Raw genomic sequence first — 22259 nt, forward strand, 5'->3', positions numbered from 1 at the left:
GTAAATTTAGGTCAAATATATAAACCTATTGTAAAGTAGCGATAATTTTATAGGAGAGCCTTACCATTATTTTTGAGTTGATTGATAGATGATGAAAAATATAGCGTATTATTTACTCAAGTAATTAATTCGCTTAATTTATTTTAATAACAGTTCGTAGATGTGGTAAAATTTGACACGACTCTTTTACTTGACATGAACATAACAAATAAATAGGTTTGGGTAGTAAAATTGAATGCTTTTTAGATGGACTATGTTTGAAAGGACTTAAACTTAACACGATACGACTATGACTTGTTGACATGTTTTGTCGCCTCTTTGAGAACTTATTTGATACAAAAAAGAAAATTATCATTATTTTTGAATTGATCGACAAACAATGAAAAATATAACCATTTGGCTTTTGACCGAGTGATTAGAGTCATTCCCTCACAATTATAAGGTAGTGGTTCAAACCCTCACAAAAGTGTTATGAATGTTAATTCCTTCTTTAAATTTAAGTAAAAATAGTTTTCTCCCTTTCGAAATATAAGTGGAGTTGATGTCCGAGAGAGTAAAATTCTGAGCAATGCTATATAAGATTAAATATAAACTTATCACAATAATTATTTGATTATAAGTATTAGTTGTAATCTCATATAGTATAAGTTGTAATTTGAGTAATAATTTTATATAATTAAAAAATAGAAAAAAATCTCTTTTTCTGAGAAAACTTTAAGAATTTGGGTCCAAAATGTTATTGTGTTCTATGGAAACAATAGTCATGAACAATCTTTATGTTTCAGACTAAACACTCAAGTCTTTACTTTTGTCTTCGCGTTTACTGCTGTTTTGTCAAAACTGTTAAAAATCGAAAAGCAAAGACGTTGAAAGTCTAACAAAACAGCCTATCTGTGACGCTTGAGGGAGATAAACATTAAATAGCCTTTCAATTTAGTTGAAGATTTTTATGTTACAAAAAATAAATAAATAAATTTCCTCTTCCTTCATTCACACGATCACACATTTAATTTCTTCCTTTAAATTATTATTATTATTATTTATTAATTATTAGTAAGCTTCTCTCACCTACTCTTTCTTCATCTATCTGTGGAAGCAAAATTCTCAATTTATTATACAAATAACCGAAAATGCGAGTTGGGTTTAGCAATACTTCATTTTCCCAGAAAAATTTCTGATTTTTCTTCCCTTTTCCGGGAAAAATAACTAGTGGGTTTTGTGTAGAAGCCGATTTGGAGAAATGGGTAATCGGTTTATTTGCATGAACAAGAAGGAGGCTAAAGAGAATAATAATGGATCAAGGAGCAAGAGAATGGGTCGGTCTCAGAGAAAAATGTTAGCAGAAGAAGAGTTTTTGCACAGGCAAGCTTTGTCAATGGCGCTTCAGCAGCATCAGCTGTCTCAGAGGTTTGAGGGATCCATGTCTAGAAGAATTGGAGGCAATACAAGCTCTAGAAGACGCACTCTCTCGGAATCTTTATCTAATGGAAAGCAGGTCAAAGTCCTTTTTTGAATTTTTTTGATGATTTTGTTGTGCTTATTTGTTAGTTTTGTTTATCAGTGGATCTGTGACGAAAGTGGGGTTCAAATTTGATGATTAAGGTTTTGTTTAAGTTGTGAAATGGAAGTGGAACTGCTTTTTAACAATAATAGATTAATGTTTGTTTTTGTTACTTTTTGGTGATGGCTAAACAAAAGTGAAGCTGAAAAGGTATGGGAGGTGATTGATTTTGCTTTTAGTTTTAGATTTATAGCTTATTTTGGAAGAAAAAAGGGATCTAAGCATATTAAAGTCAAGATGGTGCCGCAGAGATATAATCGAATGGGTAGTATAAACTTTAGTTAGGCTTTGGCATGTCAATATAGATGTTGTTGTAGGTGGTCTATGAAGTTTGACTAAGTGATTACTAGAGATAAGATCATCATTAGTGGCCAACATAGTATGAGAACTAAGACATTTGAAAGTCTTGAAGTTTGTTTCTGGGATCATGTGCTTCATCCTAACCCGAAAGAAAGAATTTGTTATGTTCGTAATGAAGAGGTCTTTTTTCCATTATAAGTGGGACAACAGCTAGATTCATATGACCAAATAATTATTAGTTCCTATTATTATAAATTAGAACTAATATTGTTTAACTGGTGGATAATCATGGATCACTTTTTTTTGCATGCTCTGCTTACGAGTATCTGTGATAATTTGAATTCACTTTTCCTTCTGATTTAACATATTCTGTCAAGTATGAAATTTTACAACTGAAGTTTGGCCATACCATATCTTCTGGCAATTTTATACTTCATGTTGTACGTCATCTGGGAAAACTTTAATGTGCATAACATACCCTAATTCACGGTGATATAATTTCACTGACTTATATCTCTACAGGATACAAACATTCTGGAGAATATCCAGTATAAAAAGTTTGTTTTAATACATGGAGAAGGCTTTGGAGCATGGTGTTGGTACAAAACTGTTGCTTCATTGGAGGAAGTAGGATTGATCCCGACTGCCTTAGATCTCAAGGGATCTGGCATTGATCTGTCAGATACAAACAGCGTCACTACACTTGCAGAATATTCAAAACCATTGCTTGATTATCTTGAAAACCTTCTAGAGGATGAAAAGGTTAGAAGATGAGAAATATATCATGATGGTTCTATTTTATTTCAAAAATGACCTTGATGGATGTGTTTATTTTATCTTCTGCAGGTTATTTTGGTATGTCACAGTAGTGGAGGTGCTTGTGTTTCATATGCGTTGGAGCATTTCCCTCAAAAGATCTCAAAAGCGATTTTTCTATGTGCTACGATGGTGTCAGATGGCCAGAGGCCTTTTGATGTCTTTGCTGAAGAGGTATGTTTAATGCTCAATGCTCCACTAATATCATTGGTTACTGTTTAGGAATAGCAATCCCTTAGAAAAATAATGAAAGTTTGACGTTATGCAAAAGCAATAATGATTGTGTATATTTAATATTTTTCCCATCTTAGTTTGATCAATCTTTCCTAATTTTCACTTAATTGTATTAGATTTTCAAAGATGATATCATTAAACCTGATCATTAACCATTTGGTGGAGCCTTTTTTATGGATGAATATTAATGAGCTGTACTGACACCCATGTGAATAATTCATTCATTTATACTCAAAATATGCAATATGCTTCCTCTTAATGGTGTTTTGTCTTTCTAATTCTTGTGTGGATGTAATGCTTCCAATCAGTTTTCATTCTTCTGAATTATTTAATTCGAACAGCCTCGCTAATGGTATTGGTATTGCAGCTTGGATCTGCAGAGCGTTTTATGCAAGAATCACATTTTTAATTTACGGAAATGGTAAAGATAAGCCTCCTACTGGATTCATGTTTGAGAAACAGCAAATGAAGGGGTTATATTTCAATCAATCACCATCAAAGGTATGGTATAGTTCTAGCCTGTCTTTTCCCATAAAACAATTTCTCTGGTTCTATCAATTTGCAGAAAGCCTCACATCTGCATATGTCTCATGGAAACATTTTTGGGATGCCATATTTCTTGGGTTTGTTACACTGTCTACTACTTACCGATAGATAAGTCGACGAGTGTGTAAGGAAGTTAGAGCACAAATTCGCCTTTTTTTTCCTTTTTCCTTTCTCTTTTAAGTACTAGAAACTGACAAAGTCTGCTGATACGGTATGGTACATATGTGTAGTTTATGGCTTGCATGGAAGTTAATACTCTGCCTTGTTTTATGCATGCCACCAAGTGATTTAACCCCACCCTACAAAAGAAAGAATGTCTACTTTTGTTTGTTTGTGCTTGAGATGGGAAAAATCTGGCCATCACAGGACATCCACATGGTGGGCTACACTTCGTTACCGTCCATAGTTTTTAGTCTATGTTTGTTGATTTCTAATCACGTTGATTTCTGATATGCATTTTCAACATTGAGTGTCTGGACTTTGGAGCAACGTGGTAGAGATATGTTGTGATTATATCTAGTTTTTGATGAGCCATTAAAAAATTTCTATCACTACTCATATAGCGAATATAATTCAACATGGATTTTGGTTCTTTCCAGGATGTTGCCTTGGCCATGGCTTCAATGAGACCCACTCCATTGGGTCCAATCATGGAGAAGCTATCATTATCTCCAGAAAAGTATGGAACTGGCAGACGCTTCTTCATTCAGACACTGGATGATCGTGCCCTTTCACCAGATGTTCAAGAGAAGCTTGTTAGAGAAAACCCACCAGAAGGAGTCTACAAGATCAAAGGAAGCGACCACTGCCCTTTCTTCTCAAAGCCACAGTCACTACATAAAATTTTAGTTGAAATTGCTCAAATCCCATAACTTCAATATAAAAAATGAGTAAGAATTCTTTCATCATTACTTTAGAAAACAAGAAGAGTTGGGTTATTACTTGTTGTATGTAGAACATCGACGCCAGCTTTTATGCTGTAGTTTCTTTTTCAGAATATGGGTATAGAGGAAGTCAATGTATCATTACCTAATTTATTAATTAGTAGTAAATTAAATCAAGTGCTAGAACGCATGACTTAGGGCTCAATTGGATTATATTTGGGAGGTTCAAAAGAATTTTAAAAAGTTAAAAGTTAATTTTGGTGTTTGTTAATTTTTTTAGCAACCGCTTTTGGCAAAATTTTCCTTTCTGTAGTAGATTTTAAAAATCAAGAACCCAGTAATTTTTTAAAATCAAAATTTGAGAATTAATTTTATACTTAACATAATTCTATATATGTTTTAATATATATTATAAAATTATAAAATTAATATTATTAATTAGTAAATAAAATCTTTAATTTTAAAAATTTTATTATTATTACTAATTATATTAAGATAACAAAATAAAAAATAAATTAATAATATAAAATAATTATTTTAGTTATTAATTATTATATATGTACTAGGGGTGGGCACGGTTCGGTTCGGTTCGAAATTAAGTAGAACCGATTTAAATCGGTTATTTTATAAAAAGAACCGAATAAGAACCGAACTCAATAAGAACCGAACTCAAACGGTTCTTTTCGGATCGGTTCGGTTCGGTTTTTTTGGTTCTGGGCCTATTGGGCCTATTTTGAATTTTTAAATTTTTAGCCCATTGGGCCTCATGAATGTAATAATTTTTTTCAATAATTAATTTATCCTAATTTTATTACAAATATTAACAATAAATACAAAGTATTGAAAACACATTTTATCACTAATATCTTACTAACTATTAATAAGATACTTCTAAAATATGAAATATTAAAATTTCAAAATATATAACCAAACTCCAATACTCCATCTATATAAACATAATCATAATGTTATAAAGAGAAATAACACATGTTTGATTTGAATAAAATCAAAAAATAATTCAATTTTTCGGTTCGATTTTTCGGTTCAGCTAAGTGAACCGAATACCGAACCGACATTTCGATTTTTTTTACAAACGGTATATTCGATTTTTTTAAAAAATAAAAACCGAACCGAATTAGAAAAAACCGTCGGTTCGGTTCGATTTTTTTAACACTACGGTTTTTTTGCCCACCTCTAATATGTACAATAAAAAATATTATATTTATATATTTATAAATATATAAATAGATCTTATGTCTAATAAACTCATTTACATTTTAAAAGTAGTTTAGCAGTAATATTTATTAAATATATACAATTACTTTTAAAGCTCCAGGTACATTTAAGTACTTTTTCACTAAACATACACAATTACTTTTTATAGTACTGCTTTTTCATCCTTTCGCTCCCAGCTTTAATGCTTTATCACTTTTCTAATTGCGGTCAGGGTTCATGCTGTTGTATGTAAAATAATATAGTGTTAGCATGGTGTCATTAATTCCTGAAACAGTGATTTGAGTCATTGAGAGCAGCAACAGAGAAGCAGAGTAAGCAAATTCATATACTACCTATATTTCTAATATAATTAATACAAGAGCGTCGCCAACACATAAAAAACAATAAGCTTTGCTACTTACACACCGAGTTGATTCTATTCGCTACTCAGCTCAATATATATATTCAGGTTCCGCTTCCCAAATGAGCATGCCTACCTTGACAATTTTAATCTAAGGTTCAGTCAATGGCAGCATACAAATGTTTGCACTGAATGCATGTAAGGGCTTTGCTTCTAGACCGAAACAATAAAGAAATCCAGCAGTAAGCTGCTGACCTAGTAACAAATATACCCTACAGCGAAATGACATTGCCCACCTAAAAAAAGCCCTATACCTGATACCAGCTGGGTAACGGTCTATATGGATTTAGGGTCTTGAGATTGTCACCAGAAAAATGCAAGCCCTCCCATTTTCACCAAAGATTATCTATAGGTCAAGGACCTTCGATTATAGCTTTGACAGCACTGCACTCCTGACATCCATCTTTTATTTGTTTGGTTGTAACCATATGGAGATGAATGAAAATTTGTAGATAGAGAGGCAGGAAATTCAACAATCACAGCAGTTAAAACCCTCAACGGCTTCAAACAGATTTCCCCAGATATCATTCATGGCTGCCTCAGATTGCACTGAAAAGAGAATGGATTCAAACTGAAGCATGTACAATGATGAATCATAAAGCGATATCGCAACTTCAACATCCAATGAGGCAAACAAATTTCTCTGTCATTCAATGCAGCATGACACAGAAACTAAAGCCTTGCATCAGAGAGTTGCAAATTTCTAAAACCTGCAAAACACACAAACTGGATATGAGCTCACTGAATAGAAAAATATAGAAGAGTACCTCAGCTAATTTTATTAGGATTAAATGGGAAGAACACTTTGAGATCAACTTGGGCCTTAAAATGTATCAAATGTAAACAGTGTTACGCGGCACTACATACAAAGTAAAAGCTGATTGATTCTGAACATAGCAACCGCAGCTAATTGGTGATCAAAGGCTTCCTTCTTACTGGACAAATATCAAACAAGGATACTTACGTACATATTAAAATACAGAAAGACCATTGCTTCATGAGATGAGATGACACCCACTGGAATAAACAAATTTGGGCAATAAGAATTTGCAGTGACTTTGGGCAAGTTTCTAATGCATTTTGTAAATCATCCGCAATTTGACATATCATATAAAGATCTGATACATGTATATTTGATTTTGATAGGAACACCATATACAAAAGAGCCTTACCAGAACTAGATTTTCTAGTGCCCAGAAGATGACTTTTGAATCCACACTTGTTTCTGCACACGCAAAAAAGATGTCATCTTCTCATCAGAAAGAAAAGACCCACACAGAGACAGAGAGAGAAAGAGAGGGGCAACCACAGGGGGGCAAGGGGGTGGGGTGTGAAGAGAGAGAAGGGAGATTCCAATCATTTAAGATAAAGTCCATAACGACACAGAACTAATAGCTGTAAGATGAAAAAAATTTGCCTCACCTCATTGCCACCTGAGCCAGCAGCACCTCTTCTTTTGGAAGACTTCCCCTCAATCATATTTATGCAACCATCATCCTTTGTAATATTGGTAGCTGCACGGCGACCATTATGTCTATGGGAACCTGGATAAATGAAATATTTTTTGGTAGCAGTAATGGTAACATTAGAACCATTGTAGAAAAATGAACACTCAGTGGAAGGAGTAAAAAACAAATATTTCCCATGAATATACCTCCACTTGTAGGTGCTGCAATGTCAACAGTCTTGCTTCCATAGGACATATCATCTTTCATCTCTCCACGAGTGACTGAAAATTATCAAAATACTGTAAGACTTAACACATTTCCTACTGCAGAAGAACTCTCATACAGTATGCTAAAATCACTATCCTCCAGCATACTATCAGTACTTACACAAATACCAGATAACCTATCCAAAGTAACAACAATACCTTCAACTGAATCAGAAAGCAGCTGAGTCGGTTGCGAGGATGACAAGCGCTCCCCGTTAGCCTGTGAAACATCAGACCGACGGGGAGTCCACACAACACGATCAGGTCTGTCCTTATTTCTTGTACGTTTTTCTTGCTTCTCACTTACAGCACCAGAACCATGCAGGACTTTTCTAGCAAACCTATCATCTGAAGATCTTTTTGTATTACCATCAAAACTAAATATAGATGAGTCATTATTGGTCACATGCCCATTTGGCGAGCTGGTAGGCCCAGGTAATGGCTTCCCGTTCTCCTGATTCAAGTTTTGCATCTTCTGCTGAGGCTGGACTCCAGTCACAGACTGGGTTTGACGCGTTTCATTATTCAAGAGTATTTTTCTGATTAACCTCCCACCAGCTTCACGTCTCTGAATCTGTTTTGGAACAGTTGGAGAAGCTGAGTTTTTGACAGGAGATGATTCTCTCTGCTTGTCCAGCAGGGCATCAGGAACCTGAGGTTCACAAAATCCATCACAGCTTGCATCCATGAGATTAGACATGACCAATCATAAAGCATGCAAGACTTATGTATGCTAAAATAACTCTATCAATGGCTCATAGTGGACATCTTCAGTGCAGAACGCAAGTCAAAACCAATCAGCTTACGTGAGGAATTTCTCGTTCTTTCCCTTTCAAAAGCAGGATCTTCTTCTTTCCAGTATCAGAGGTCAAAGGGATTCCTACAGAACCTTCAACGCCACAAACTGCAATTTAAATAATGAAAAAAAATGGTGTCAACATGGAAGCTTAGCCGATCTTTAGGGCAATAATAGGTAGATATAAAACATGTAAATGAATGAAGACGTATGAAAAGAAAGGCTGACAGCAAAAGAGAAAATCTATACAAGAGCAAAAGGAAGCAATAACACCCTCTTCCCCAGAAAGTAACCAGCCAAATTGACTACCCACCACAGGAAATAAATAACATAGGTAGAAAAAACAAAACAAGGTCAGCATTGCACAATGAAGAGAGATATAAACAAAATATTTGTTCTCAAGATTATATATAAAACAAACAAATACAGTCACATCACATCATCATGTCCCCAAATGTTCCATGCACAAGTCTGTCTTGATCAACTCCTCTGACGACATCCTTGAGCCAGAATGCATAAAAGAAGTACACAGCGATAGGAAAATTGTCAAGGAACAAAATACATTAAAACTGCACATTATCAAATATATAATAGACCATGGAAGTTGATAAATGTCCAACAGTAGAAGAAATGGCCAGCGTTTGAGATAATAGCATCAAATTACGACTGCACAAAATGAGGCTCCAGAGATATCAAATTGTTTTTGATAGGAAACAAAGAATCTGGCATTAATAAGAGCAATAATTACAAAATATGAAACTAGCATTAATAAGAGCAATAATTACAAAATGTGAACAAGGAGTCCACAAAGAAAGAAACCCCAAAAGATCACTAAAAGATCTATACAGTTGATATTTATCAAATTGATTTTGCTAAGTGGGTGAAAAAGGCTAAAAGATTTGTGCCTTTGCAACATAGCTGCATCCATTAAATCTTAAACAGTCCAACACTAGCACATGATCTAATGAAACAACATAATGAATGATCTTAATCTTTCAAAACAAATAAAAAAGAAGGAAGGCATTTATTATTAATGATTTGGAATGAAAATTAAAAGTGCCCATACTGGTTTCGCTTGCTGATGTTTCTTTTCCACTTGAAGAGGCTGGCTGGTCCTCTCGCTTGGCTACTACTGTGAAAGTTGATTTGTCCTTCCGCCTTGCATTCTTTGCACTATCCTTTAGAATATACTGATAATAAAGGGGAAAAAATAAATGAGAGATGGTTGCAATCCACATCCATATATGATAACATACTTCTCCCATTGAAAGCTCTGTTATTTCATTCCAATTACAAGGGATCTTCCACTCCCGCATACTCAACACCAACAAATCAATGAATCATCCATAAGACATTGCATCACACAAGCAAACATAAGAAAAGAATACGAGGCACCATAATTTAAAAATAAAACTGCAATGTAAAAGTCAGTAATCAGCTGGTTGTCCATCATATTAGACATACGACTAACTAGAAAACCCTTTTTTGAGCTTGGCTTGTTTAATGGGAAATAACTTGCCGAAACAAATTTTTTCTCTATTTTCTGGAGTTCAGTGCAACATTTGAACAATCATCCAAAAATATTTTTACATCAATGAAAAATCAAGCTTGAATTCATGTAAAAGACTTGTTTCCAAATCAGTTAATCATTTTTTTTGCTGAATATATAGATAAACATCAATGCTCATTATTAACATATCAACAACCATGGTCTTTCAGCACTGCTCCTCACTAACACCACCCAGTTATCAATCACCATCAAGAGGGCTGGTCCTCTTTGTTGGTAAACAGTGATCCACATGAACGGCCACCTTCGTCAACCAATGACCATATGTAATAATCATTATTGGTCGTATACAATTATCAACACCACCAACAATTAATGGCCATGATTAGTCATAAAAGATAATTGACAGTGTCTCATTGATTGTCATTAAGCATTACTACACTATTTTACTTGAAAGTATTTTCTTCAATTTTTTATCATGAAAAAAGCTCTAATAAAAATATCTAGATTCCATAAATTTATGGCAGCAACAAAAAGTTGCAATAATTGACCTTAATAGAGTCCGTTAGATATTCCCTCTCCAACCAATTGCGGTGCATAAAACAAAGATCTTAAAGCAAATCCTTTAATTTTTAATACTTTAAAAAAAGATTTACCCAAAGGAACTGCTCCTTAGCACCTGATAAAATACCCAATAATAAATGAATTTAAACCCATTGCAATCTCAAGCCTCTAATCCTTTGGAAACATGTTGACATTTTAAGTCACACTGGATATAAAGTTGTCATTTTTCCAGATTTCACAAAATGATAACACAAGTAGCAACTGCCTTTAATGTCTGCTTAATGCGTCAAAGAATTGGACTCTAAAATTGTGCCTAGTTAAGTTCATGCATGATCCAGATATAGATCAAAACTCTAGCAAAGCAGCCAAAGAGTAGGCATTACTTCTACCCAAAAGTCTTAAACCTGCAGCCAAGAAGCCAGACAAAGGAATTTAAATTTTTTACCTTTCAAATTTCTCTATTTCCTGAGTTTTTTTAAACTTTTTTTATTCACAAGACCACCAATGCCCACCCACTAGTAGTGCGACCATATATTTGATATATTCATGATTCACCCGCACAAAAAATAAAATAAAATAAAAAATAACTGGCCAACAAATTTCCAAGATAAACAACTAAAGAGGACAGTGTTGTTTCCCAAAATTCAAATTATAAGCCATGCTCAAAACATATTCTAGGAGGTAATTACCTTTTTCTTCTCTGAGCCGCGCTTAGTGGTAGTTGAACTAGTCTTGCTAGCAGAAGCTGCCCTACTTCTTCTGCCAACTCTCCCAACAGCTAAGGACTCCTGACTCACTCAAAAAATTGCAAATCAACACTTAAATACGTACGCTTCTAAGTACGCGAAAGAATAATTGAATCATCCAGAAAGATTGATTAAAACATCTATTTTCCATTATTCAATGAAACTTTTTAAACTGTGAACTAATTTTGAGGAAAATGTGAAAAACTGCAGAAGAAATTCTTAAAGAGCCTGTTTAACCTATTTTTTATTGTTCACTCCTCGGAAACAAAAACCGAAATATAAAATTATAAATGCAAGGCTTTCAAGATTATCAAAATATGCAACTCCAAAGACTTTGAATCTCTCCTATGCACATTTATATATTTACCAAAAAGAAGGGCCTCGTACCTGAGCTCCACTCTCAGCAGCTCGTTTCTGCCGAACATATTCCATTAGAGGTGTAACAACAAGAGTTTCCTTTGGAGCACCTGCAACATGTATATTAAAAGTCCGCACCAAGGTACATACACTCTCTCTCTCTCTCTCTAAGAACAGCAGGTTATATTCATCAAATTCATAAAAATAACTAACCAGATAGCTCAGCTTCTTTTCTTTCCAACTGAATTTCTGCACTTGGTAGATTCTCGGCAGGTTTAGCAATAACCTTCAGGAACTCCAGATAATCCGGGTCTTCATTGTCCACATCAAAACCAAAAACAGCTTATTACTACAGTACTTCTAGAAACAATAAGAAGAAAAAGAAAATAAAGGTATACTTGTAATTGTTGTGCTTTCAACTTAACTTTGAAATTTAGTAGCTTAAGCGTACGGTAGAAGCCACGGCACTTCAACCCCAAAAGTACCCTAAGTTTTTTTTTTTTAAAAAAATTACCTTTAAAAATGGTGCCTTCACGACTATCCTTTCTAGAAAAAGGCTTGGGAACACGTTGAGATGGAGCATATTCAACAATAGCCTTAAACTGAGCACCTAATCGAGAAACCAATAACACATATAATTAACCAAACAGAAAGTGCCCTTTTCATTTACAACAACATAAACTCGTTCATTACCAAATTAAAATTGATAAGTAAAAGCAAAAGGGTAAGCAAAATTACCCTTTTCATTAACAAACACATGTCCATTCAACAACTCAGCAAACTCAAACACATCCGCAGGCTTCTTCAATTCTACATATGCTCGTGAATACCTCTGATGCTTGTAACTGTAAAAAAAACTAAAATCCAAAGTTAAAATAAAATTTCAAAAAAAAGGCCAAAAATCAATCAATTATAAAGAATAAAAGAAATTAAAACAATACCTAGATTTTCCGGGGCGAAAGCAAAACCAATTGTAACGGTCGTTGAAGTGATCGCGGAAAAGGGCTAAAAGGTCATTTTGAGAGAGGGAAGGAGGCAAATGACGAATCACTACTTTGGTTCTCTGCAATGGCTCCTTCATTTCATCGCATTCAATTTGCTCCGATTGTATTGAATTCGAAAAATCGAAAAAGAGTTTTGATTATTTTGTACCCTAATTTTCGATTTGGGTTGAGAATGAAATTGGAATGTTGTTTATTGGAAATTTTTAGACGCACGTAACCGTTGTGTTTTTCTCTAGAGAGGGCTCTGAGGCCTGAGCACTCACAAACGGGAGATTTACCCTTGGGAAACGTCGTCGTGTGGACATTTCCAATTCCCGATACGAGTAACACGTGTCGATAAATTAACCAAATTCATATTTCATTCCCCGAGGCAAGGGCAATTGATATTCCCTATTTTCCTTTGAATAACTTCTTGGAGTCCAGGGGACTTGACGTATAAACTGACTAAAAAGTCCCTTTACAGAATGGATATGCTAATTTAATAAAGAAGGATTATCAATAATAATAATAATAATAATAATGGGAAATTGTTAGTTTTCTCCCATTCAAATTAATATATATTAATTAACTTCATATTATTTTTATAATAACCAATAATTTTTTAATAATATAATTTTATAATATTCTCTTATTTTTAAATAAATTTTTATTCATATTTATTATAAATTAAATGAATTATATAAATACAAATTACAATAAAAACATTAAGAACTAAAAATAAGAAATATATGTTTTAATATAAATAAAAATTAATTATAAAATATTTGTTAATATTTTTGTTATAATAAATACATGTATTATAGGCCAAGATAAATTATTAAGAAAATACCTTATTTATCCCTCTTTTGTTTTAAATGTTTTGGTGACGGGAGAGTTTTTAGATATTATAAAATTAATAGAAGATAAGTGATATATATTAGTTTTCAATAGGAAAGCATTAACATTCTCCCTAATAATAAAAGTGACAAAATAATGGAAGGCAAAAGAGAGAAATTGAATTGTGTATTCATTCCTCTTTTAAATTCTTTTATTCTCAACTTTCTCTTTAAATTCTTAATAAAATCCCTGTATATATTCCATTTATTATTTAATTTATAATTTTCATACCTTAAATCTTAAAATTTTATTTCTGACATCTTAATCAATACTTAAATAAATAATTTAAAAAAAATTGACAACAAAGTACGTAGGATACTTTTTTATTTTTGTAAAAATAAAATAAAATAAATGTATTGTGAAATGACTTTTTTTTTTTCTTTTGCTTTTGACCCTTCTTCTCTGTCTTCTTCTCCTTTTACTTTTTTTAGTACTTATAGAATTTTTTTTTATATATTATTATGTACTCATCGCAGCTTATTTCATATGCAAAATCTAATATCAATAAAAAAAAATTAATAACTAAACTTACGTTAAATAGTTTGATTACAATTCATTTGATTATATTGTTATAAGATAGTATATGTTAAGTCTCTTAAGAACAAATAAAGCTAATTAATTTAAATAATTTAAGTTAAGATTTTCTTTAAAATTTAAAATAGTTTACAAAATAATTTTTAAGGGCAAAAATAATACTACCCTTTTATTTATATTTTTATGCATACACTTTCTCGCTCTCCATACAAAACACTTCCAAAAAAGTCAAGTCTCTTCCCCTTTCTCATCTCTTCATACCCAGGCCAACGCAATCCCTTAAGCTCTCCTCTCTTCGCAAGTAAGTAAAGTCTCAGTTCATCTCATCATCTGACGGTTTGTTTTCATACTTTGCTTTCCCCAAATTGCCCTCGCCTTTTCCTCTCTTTTTCAATTTCAGTTTCTTTTCGATTATAGACTCGATTTTCTTTATCTCGGTTTGTAAATTTTATCGGATGTAATGCATAATTGATCGTCGTCGTTGTTTTGTTCAATAGTTTCGCAAAACAAGCCGAAATTAAATTAAATTATGTATCAGCATAATTAATTAATTAATTAATTGATGCTGTTTAGATTGTGTGCTTGATTATATATCAATATCAGCATATTTTTATTAAGATTTTAAATTTAATTAAATAATCAGGAGTCTGAATGATTTTTATTTTAAATATTTTTATGAATTTATTCATGTTCGGTTGGATAAATTTAAAGTAATAATAAATATAGGTTTTAATGGAGTGAAATTGTAAGGGTATGGTAACTGAATTTTGTTTCTTATTCTTTAAAGATAAAGACTGAATTCAATATGAAGTGGTTTGATATTGTAAATGCATTGCAGGTAAATTGGAACTTTTTATATGATGGGAGGAAGTGCGATTGATGATGATTGGGAGCTTACTTCTCCATCTAATGGGGAGCGCACTGTGGTTTTAGTTGGCCGTACTGGCAATGGCAAAAGTGCGACGGGCAACAGTATTCTTGGAAGAAGAGCCTTCAAGTCAAGGGCTAGTTCATCTGGTGTTACTAGTACTTGTGAAATGCAGAGAACCGTGCTCAAAGATGGCCAAGTTGTTAATGTCATTGATACCCCTGGTAATTTACTGATGTCATTGCCTAGATATTCCATTTCCATGCTTGTTGATGTTGTGGTGGTAAGTAGATTGATGTTATGAGCAATTGCAGGACTTTTTGATTTTTCCGCTGGCTCTGAGTTTGTTGGCAAGGAAATTGTCAAATGTATCGGTATGGCCAAGGATGGGATCCATGCAGTCCTTGTAGTTTTCTCTGTTAGAAGCCGTTTTTCTCAAGAGGAAGAAGCTGCACTACACAGTTTGCAGACCTTGTTCGGGAAAAAAATTTTTGACTATATGATTGTTGTTTTCACTGGAGGGGATGAACTTGAAGATAATGACGAAACGTTAGAAGATTATTTGGGTCGTGAGTGTCCAAAGCCTTTAAAGGTTTGTTTCTGAACAGCAATAGTGTTCGATAATTTCCATTTTGATCAAGTTGTCTTGGGTTGCTTCTTTTGTGAAGTTTTAGATTCCTTTACGGATGGACTATTGGAAGTTTAATATGAATATATGCATGCTGAAAATACCAGATAGGTTTATAGTAGTCCAGCCGTCTTAAAGTTCCATTTTCAATATTGCTTCATTTCCTGAATGGTTTTCTTCTGCCATGTGGGATTGGCCGGAGAGGTGATTGGTTGGTAATTTTCTGCTGGTATTACTTAATTGTAGTTATATTTTAATGTCTTTGAATGAGATGTCATTCATTCATTTGCTAAGCATTTATGCTTTTCTTATTTGTATTCTTTGATTTCATCTGTTATTTAATCTTTGGTTCTTATTCTATTAATGTGTGTTCATTTGTTTGTTCCTTAAAATATGTACCTCTTTGATTTATATGCTTAAAATTAACCTACTTTTAAGATTTTAGAAGTGCACCAAGGAGGATATGACTTGCCATACAGGTCCATTTTATTAGGCGTTGTTTGAATAAAATATCAAGTCTAACTTTACAAGATTTAAAATTCTCTTTAAAATCCCTGTGGATTCTAGCCCCAGAATTGGTGTCTAAAATTTCAATGTGAGATCTTTTTTCAGTTGCAACATGCAAATCTCTTATTGTCAGAATTTACTTGATGAATTTGGTCCCTAAAACTTTTCAAGTTCAGGAGTAGGAAGAAAAATAACAAAAATGAAAATAAAGACCCCTTCAAGTTGTAGCTTTGCAATTAACAAAATCGGGTTATTTTACAGTTAAAGGGAACTTTGTTTTACTTATTGTACTAATTTTTGTCGTTTGAAGGAATCAAAATTTTTTAATTATAATGCTGCAAAATTAGGTCAATTATGTAGATGCCACAGAAAATATGATCATGTCTTTTGGCAGTTTTGAGCTTTGATCACTTGAGTTTGTTTATGACAATAGTACAGTCTTTCATGCTTTGTTCTATAATGTAAGAGTTTGCCGAGTGAAGAGGCAACTACTGCTTTATAGCCACTAATTTTGATTGGGTCAATGCTTTTCACTGGAATATATGCAGATTATTATTATTATTTTTTCTGTTATATGGAATGCTGATCACCTTTTAAGATCTTTAAATTTGATGGGCGTAAAAGGTTATTGTAAGTGGTCAAACCATAAGGAGAATGGAATTAATTATTAAAAGTTGATTATTGCTTGCCCTTAAATAGTTTTTGGGGATGCATGATATTAAGTACCAATGATCACAATAAAAACAAATTTTGTCAGCTGAATATCTTCAAACTTTTAGAGACTACAAGTGTTTGATTGGTTTATCAATGCTTACGAAAGGGGCTAACATTTGCTTTATTCCTGATCATTTTTCCATTATTTTAGGAAATCCTTCAACTATGTGATAATAGGTGCGTGCTTTTTGATAACAAGACTAAGGATGAGGCCAAGAGAACTGAGCAGGTTTGGAAGCTTCTGTCTCTGGTTAACTCTGTGGCTGTGCAGAATGGTGGGCAGCCATATACGGATGATATCTTTGCTGAGTTGAAGGTGACTTCATTACTATCGTGAGAGACTTCTGTGCTGCTTCTTTCTGAATATGTCATGACGATGTCTCTTTTTCTTTTTTTTTTTCTATTCAGAAAGGGGCTACTAAACTCCGTGATCAACAATTTGAGGTTGATTCTCTCAAGGGATATTCAAAACGAGAAATTTCAGAGCTGAAGGAGCAGATGCATAAATCATATGAAGATCAACTCAAACGAATTACTGAGATGGTATTTTTTATGCTCCTTGTTTTGGCATCAAAATATGACATGCATATGTGTTCATTTCTCAGATCCAAAAATGCTTATAAAGTGTGCAGGTACCTGTAATGATATTCTAAATTGTGAGACTTGGAGGTGATAAAGACTGCCGCTGTGTCCTTACCCCTAGATTGTTGGAGATTGCCATCTGAAAAGAGGCTTTATCTTGCTAGTTGATGGGGACAAATCTGTTATTAAGTTATCTGTTCATTGATTGTGTTTTGAAGGCTGTAACATGTTGTTCTTACCTTGAAGATTGTTTGACTGTCTTGTTCTGTTTTGTTTCTTGATGAAATTAAGTAGATTACTCTATGGTAGTAGCTATAGGTGGTTTGCTCATCATGACTTGCACTTAGGAGTGGATTCTGCACTTGTTTAGTCATCAATCATAAGAACATTTCTTGTAATACTGTAGATCCTGTTTTGTTGCTAGGAATTTTGCACTCCTGAATCTCTGGGAACATTTGAAATGTTATAAGCAAGTTATGTTATATTCTAATTTTGTTAAAACAGAGTAGCCACATTCAAAATAAGTTTTTTGGAAAATATAGTTAGGTACCTGGAACCTAATCAAATAGCTGTGTAGTTTAAATGTTCCTTTCCACAGTTTTAATTTATAGCAAGGCAGTAGAATGAACTGGCATTAAGCGAGATCCTATTCAACAATAATCTGGATTTGCTGTAGCAGGCTGTGTACTGACTATGTGTATGAGGTGCTAATAAGTTTTAATCTCCACATTCCTGGAGTGTGGCAAAATGAAAAAGTTAGTATATTCTTTAATACCTTATATTTTGGGTTTAACTGTTTATTTTTTTAAGCCTTTGTTTCTACCATTTATCAATGATTGAGAGAGTGGAATTGATTGAAGTAAGAAAGTTGTGCCGAGTATGGTGAACTTAGCAACTCCCTTTGCAATTGGATTAAACTAAATTAATACTTAAGAATTTTCTTCTCTTAAGTTGGAGTTTTATATTACCAGTACCCAATCTTTCTTTGTATTATACTGCTACTCTAGGGCTTAATGGCATGTTTTCTGACTGATATTGATGCTTTTTTGATAGGTTGAGTCTAAGCTCAAAGAGACAACAACTAGGCTCGAACAGCAATTGGCAGAGGAGCAAGCTGCTCGATTAAAGGCAGAAGAGGTCGCACAATTAGCTCAAATGAAGTCGAATGACGAAATTCGTAAGCTTAGAGAGAATCTTGAAAGAGCTCAGAGGGAGACAGAGGAGCTCCGTAAGCAAGCTGAAAAAGGAGGGTGTGCCATTCTTTGACCTAATCACCTGCTGGCACTATATGCCATTGGCATGAAAATCACCTAAAGTATATTTTTGCTGTCTCCCCTACCTTTTCAGATAATATTTGAAGTTAATACTGCATTTATTCTCAGTGTTTTACTACAGTCAAGAAGCTTGTATCCTCTATTATGTAAATGTTCCCAGTCCAATCTCGAGTGTGGTCTTAAGATAGTATTATATGGAAAAATTAAATTGACATCAAATGAAGTTTCTTTTATGGAACCGTTTAGAATCTTTTCTTACACGGTGAATCCAAAGAGATCTGATTCCTTGTTCTCCTCACGCTATCTTGTTTCCACATTTGTAACAGATACAACCCAAAATACGCCCTTTTAACAATCAATGACTTTCCCAAAAACTCAAACACACTCGAGTTTACTTGTACCTTAACTTTTTTGTTTTCACTCTTCTAATGTGATATTAGTTTGTATAAATAGTTTGTTTGTATAGAATTTACTCCTTTCATACAACAGAGTAATCCTAATATCCAAGAGACTTGCAATAAAACCACCAAGCCTATGACCCTTCTTTGATTCACGCCAAACTTCAACCAGCTCATAGCCTAGATTTATCAAGTACAATATTTATTTATGCATATCTGACACAATCTTTATTTACCTTATACACAATGCAAACCCTTCGACATCATACAGCTTCAGTTTTATAGATATTAAGTTTCAGCATAACAACTGGTCTCCCAAGGAGAAGAAGCCAATGATAAGTCAGCGTAAGTAATTAGGTTACACATAAACTCATCCAGTTTCATATATTGCTGGTTTCAAAAATAGGTATCAAGTAGCACACACACTCAGTAGATAATGTAGTCTGATCGTAGATCTCGCACTGAGATGCCACAAGCTTGATATCCAGCATCTAGCTTACCTGCAAATGGGAGAAAACATTGATGCACGCGCAACACGAGTGTGTAGAAATGAAATGTGATGGGAGAATTAATTACCTGAGATAGAGTATCTTCTTGTCCGGGTGAGAGTAAGCAGTGCCACCACCCTCGATGATAGCAGGACTGAAGAAATTCCGAGAAGCTAATGCATGGATTGCATTCAGCTCTTGCCCAGTCACCGTGTTTGCTTGCTGAAACCTCTCCATTTCTGCTATATGAGTTTGAGAAACAATGAAATTTTAATAACGTGCTGAAATTTTGGAAGAGGGCGAGAAAAAATGCATTATACATACAACGGACTGATTTGCATACCTTTGATCGGAGACATACGCTTTCATTTTCCAGCTCAATCTCCTATGAAAATGAAAATGTTAAAGAGTTCCATAAAAGCTTTGAAGAAAACGAAAAAAAGGCTAAACAGGATTTAATGAATTTTAATTATTACCCTTTTCTGCAAGAACTCAATTTCAGCTAGCGGCATTTCATGCTGTTGCACAAAACAGGAAACGCACAAAGCAACAAATTATTTTCAAAATGACATAAATTACATATATTGAATGTATATCGATGAAGTTTATGCAATGTATTGTTGCAAAACAATGGTGTATTGCTCAAATTCAATTAATTTTTGTATGCATAATGCAATTAATTAATTACCTTCTTGAACCTGATCCTAGTGATGCCTCGCTCAAGCCTGTTCTCCAGTTGCTTAAGCTCCTTTACAGTTAAAGAACTCAGAGAATCACCCATCAAATGCCTATATGAAGAGTCAAGAGTGAGAGAACCAATTGAAAATTTAATTGAAATTGTATATTTTGGAATAATTAATTAACGACACTTAATATGAAAATAATTGTTGATGAAATAATTGAAAATACCTGTTAGAATTCAGTGACATTTGAATTTGCTGCCGCAGCTTCACCGATTCCTGCTGATAGTACCGTTTTCATGGGTCACATGTAACGGGAGAAGTTAAATTTTTATTGGGAACTTTATATTTCAATGCTAGCTATGTGGTAATAAATGATAATTAGTTGGTTTTTTTTTTCACCTTTTCATAATAATATATATTCCTAGCAAAGCCTGAATTTGTAGCTTAAATTAATGAATTACTTACCCGAGCATTGATCTCAGTAACAGTGCCAGAATTTATTTATTTTATAGCTTAAATTACATACATTTACACACACACACGCACACACGCAACACACACACATACATACACACACGCTAAGAACAGCAGGTTATATTCATCAAATTCATCTACAAATAACTAACTAACCAGATAGCTCAGCTTCTTTTCTTTCCAACTGAATTTCTGAACTTGGTAGATTCTCTGCAGGTTTAGCAATAACCTTCAGGAACTCCAGATAATCGGGGTCTTTATTGTCCACATCAAAACCAAATACAGCTATTGCTACAGTACTTCTAAAAACAATAAGAAGATAAAGAAAATTAAGGTAACTTTGAAATTTAGCAGCTTAAGTGTACGAGAAAAGTCACAACATTTCAACCTCAAAAGTATCCTAAGTTTTTTTTTTTAAACAAAAAAAATACCTTTAAAAATGGTGCCTTCACGGCTATCCTTTCTAGAACAAGGCTTGGGAACACGTTGAGATGGAACATATCCAACAACAGCCTTAAACTGAGCAACTAATCGAGAAACCAATAACACATCTAATCAACCAAAAAGAAAGTGCCCTTTTGATTTAAAACAACATAAACTCATTCTTACCAAATTAAGATTGATAAGTAAAGGTAAAAGTGTAAGCAAAATTACCCTTTTCATTAACAAACAAATGTCCATTCAACAACTCCGCAAACTCAAACACATCCGCAGGCTTCTTCATTCTTCATATGCTCGTGAATGCCTCTGATGCTTGTAACTGTTAAAAAAATAAAATCCAAGTTAAAATAATTTTTTTTAAAAAAAACCCAAAAATCAATCAATTATAAAAAATTTAAAAAATTTTTTAAAAAAAACTAAATTTTCCAGGGCAAAAGTAGAACCAATTGTAACAGTCATTGAAGTGATCGTGGAAAAGGGCTAAAAGGTCATTTTGAGAGAGGGAAGGAGGCAAATGACGAATCAATACTTTGGTTCTTTGCAATGGCTCCTTCATTTCATCGCATTCAATTTGTTCCAATTGTATTGAAATCGAAAATCAAAAAAGAGTTTTGATTATTTTGTACCCTAATTTTTTATTTGGGTTGAGAACGAAATTGGAATGTTGTTTATTGGAAAGTTTTAGATGCACGTAATCGTTGTGTTTTCCTCCAGAGGGGCCTCTGAACACTCACAAACGGGAGATTTACCCTTGAACACTCACAAACGGGAGATTTACCCTTGGGAAACGTCGTCGTGTGGGCGTTCCCTAAGCGGGTATCACGTGTCGAAAAGTTAACGAGATTCATATTTCCTTACCTGGGGCAACATCAATTGATATTCCCTACTTCCCTTCATATTACTTTTGGGGAGTCTAGGAATGTCATGGATATTCCTCTATTCAAATCAACATATACTAATTATTTTAGTATTTTTAAAATATTTAATAATATTTAATAATATAGTTTTATATTATTTTCATTTTCATTTTTAAATAAATTTTTATTCATATTTATTATAAATTAAATGAATAATACAAATACAAATTAAAATAAAAATTTAAATACTAAAAATAAAAATATATGCGT

The 22259-nt window shown here is 33.4% G+C and overlaps 4 protein-coding genes across 12 annotated transcripts; 2 read left to right on the forward strand and 2 right to left on the reverse strand.

Moving 5' to 3' along the window:
* Nucleotides 1–803: 803 nt before the first annotated feature.
* Nucleotides 804–4531, forward strand: LOC18049161 (putative methylesterase 14, chloroplastic). The gene is given in 6 exon segments (XM_006441488.2): nucleotides 804–1495; nucleotides 2384–2623; nucleotides 2708–2851; nucleotides 3279–3309; nucleotides 3312–3412; nucleotides 4057–4531. Coding segments are annotated over 6 exon segments (1044 nt in total). The 5' UTR covers nucleotides 804–1240; the 3' UTR covers nucleotides 4330–4531.
* Nucleotides 4532–5986: 1455 nt separating this feature from the next.
* Nucleotides 5987–13020, reverse strand: LOC18049163 (regulator of nonsense transcripts UPF3). 8 transcript variants are annotated; one of them, XR_002906374.1, is made up of 14 exons: nucleotides 12603–13020; nucleotides 12400–12518; nucleotides 12176–12271; nucleotides 11875–11973; nucleotides 11692–11771; nucleotides 11248–11346; nucleotides 9554–9677; nucleotides 8498–8595; nucleotides 7851–8343; nucleotides 7632–7706; nucleotides 7400–7521; nucleotides 7150–7202; nucleotides 6845–6912; nucleotides 5987–6687 (listed from the first exon to the last, which is right to left on the reverse strand). XR_002906374.1 is itself a non-coding variant. In XM_024187976.1 (13 exons), the coding sequence occupies exons 1-12, from the start codon at nucleotides 12740–12742 to the stop codon at nucleotides 7164–7166; spliced, it is 1584 nt and encodes a 527-aa protein (XP_024043744.1). In that variant the 5' UTR covers nucleotides 12743–13020; the 3' UTR covers nucleotides 5987–6687; nucleotides 7150–7163. The 8 variants fall into 8 exon arrangements, 4 of the variants coding, with proteins under 4 accessions (XP_024043744.1, XP_024043745.1, XP_024043743.1 ...); XR_002906375.1 differs by lacking the exon at nucleotides 6845–6912 and adding an exon at nucleotides 6946–6994; XR_002906376.1 differs by lacking the exon at nucleotides 6845–6912 and adding an exon at nucleotides 6942–6994.
* A 1244-nt stretch (nucleotides 13021–14264) lies between these two features.
* LOC18049164 (immune-associated nucleotide-binding protein 9) lies at nucleotides 14265–18944 on the forward strand. Of its 2 annotated transcripts, none has more exons than XM_006441494.2 (6): nucleotides 14265–14411; nucleotides 14914–15167; nucleotides 15258–15535; nucleotides 16944–17108; nucleotides 17201–17335; nucleotides 18428–18944. In XM_006441494.2, exons 2-6 carry the CDS (start codon nucleotides 14933–14935, stop codon nucleotides 18638–18640), a joined length of 1026 nt encoding a protein of 341 aa, XP_006441557.1. In that variant the 5' UTR covers nucleotides 14265–14411; nucleotides 14914–14932; the 3' UTR covers nucleotides 18641–18944. The 2 variants fall into 2 exon arrangements, with proteins under 2 accessions (XP_006441557.1, XP_006441558.1); XM_006441495.2 differs by having other exon boundaries at nucleotides 14266–14376.
* A 674-nt stretch (nucleotides 18945–19618) lies between these two features.
* Nucleotides 19619–21372, reverse strand: LOC18047229 (agamous-like MADS-box protein AGL11). Its single transcript, XM_024187078.1, has 7 exons — nucleotides 21346–21372; nucleotides 21124–21218; nucleotides 20444–20506; nucleotides 20223–20322; nucleotides 20011–20036; nucleotides 19855–19919; nucleotides 19619–19776 (listed from the first exon to the last, which is right to left on the reverse strand). The coding sequence occupies exons 1-7, from the start codon at nucleotides 21370–21372 to the stop codon at nucleotides 19619–19621; spliced, it is 534 nt and encodes a 177-aa protein (XP_024042846.1).
* Between the last annotated feature and the right edge of the window lie 887 nt (nucleotides 21373–22259).

Source organism: Citrus clementina, unplaced genomic scaffold (genome assembly GCF_000493195.1).
Source record: "Citrus clementina cultivar Clemenules unplaced genomic scaffold, Citrus_clementina_v1.0 scaffold_3, whole genome shotgun sequence".
NCBI lineage: Eukaryota > Viridiplantae > Streptophyta > Magnoliopsida > Sapindales > Rutaceae > Citrus > Citrus x clementina.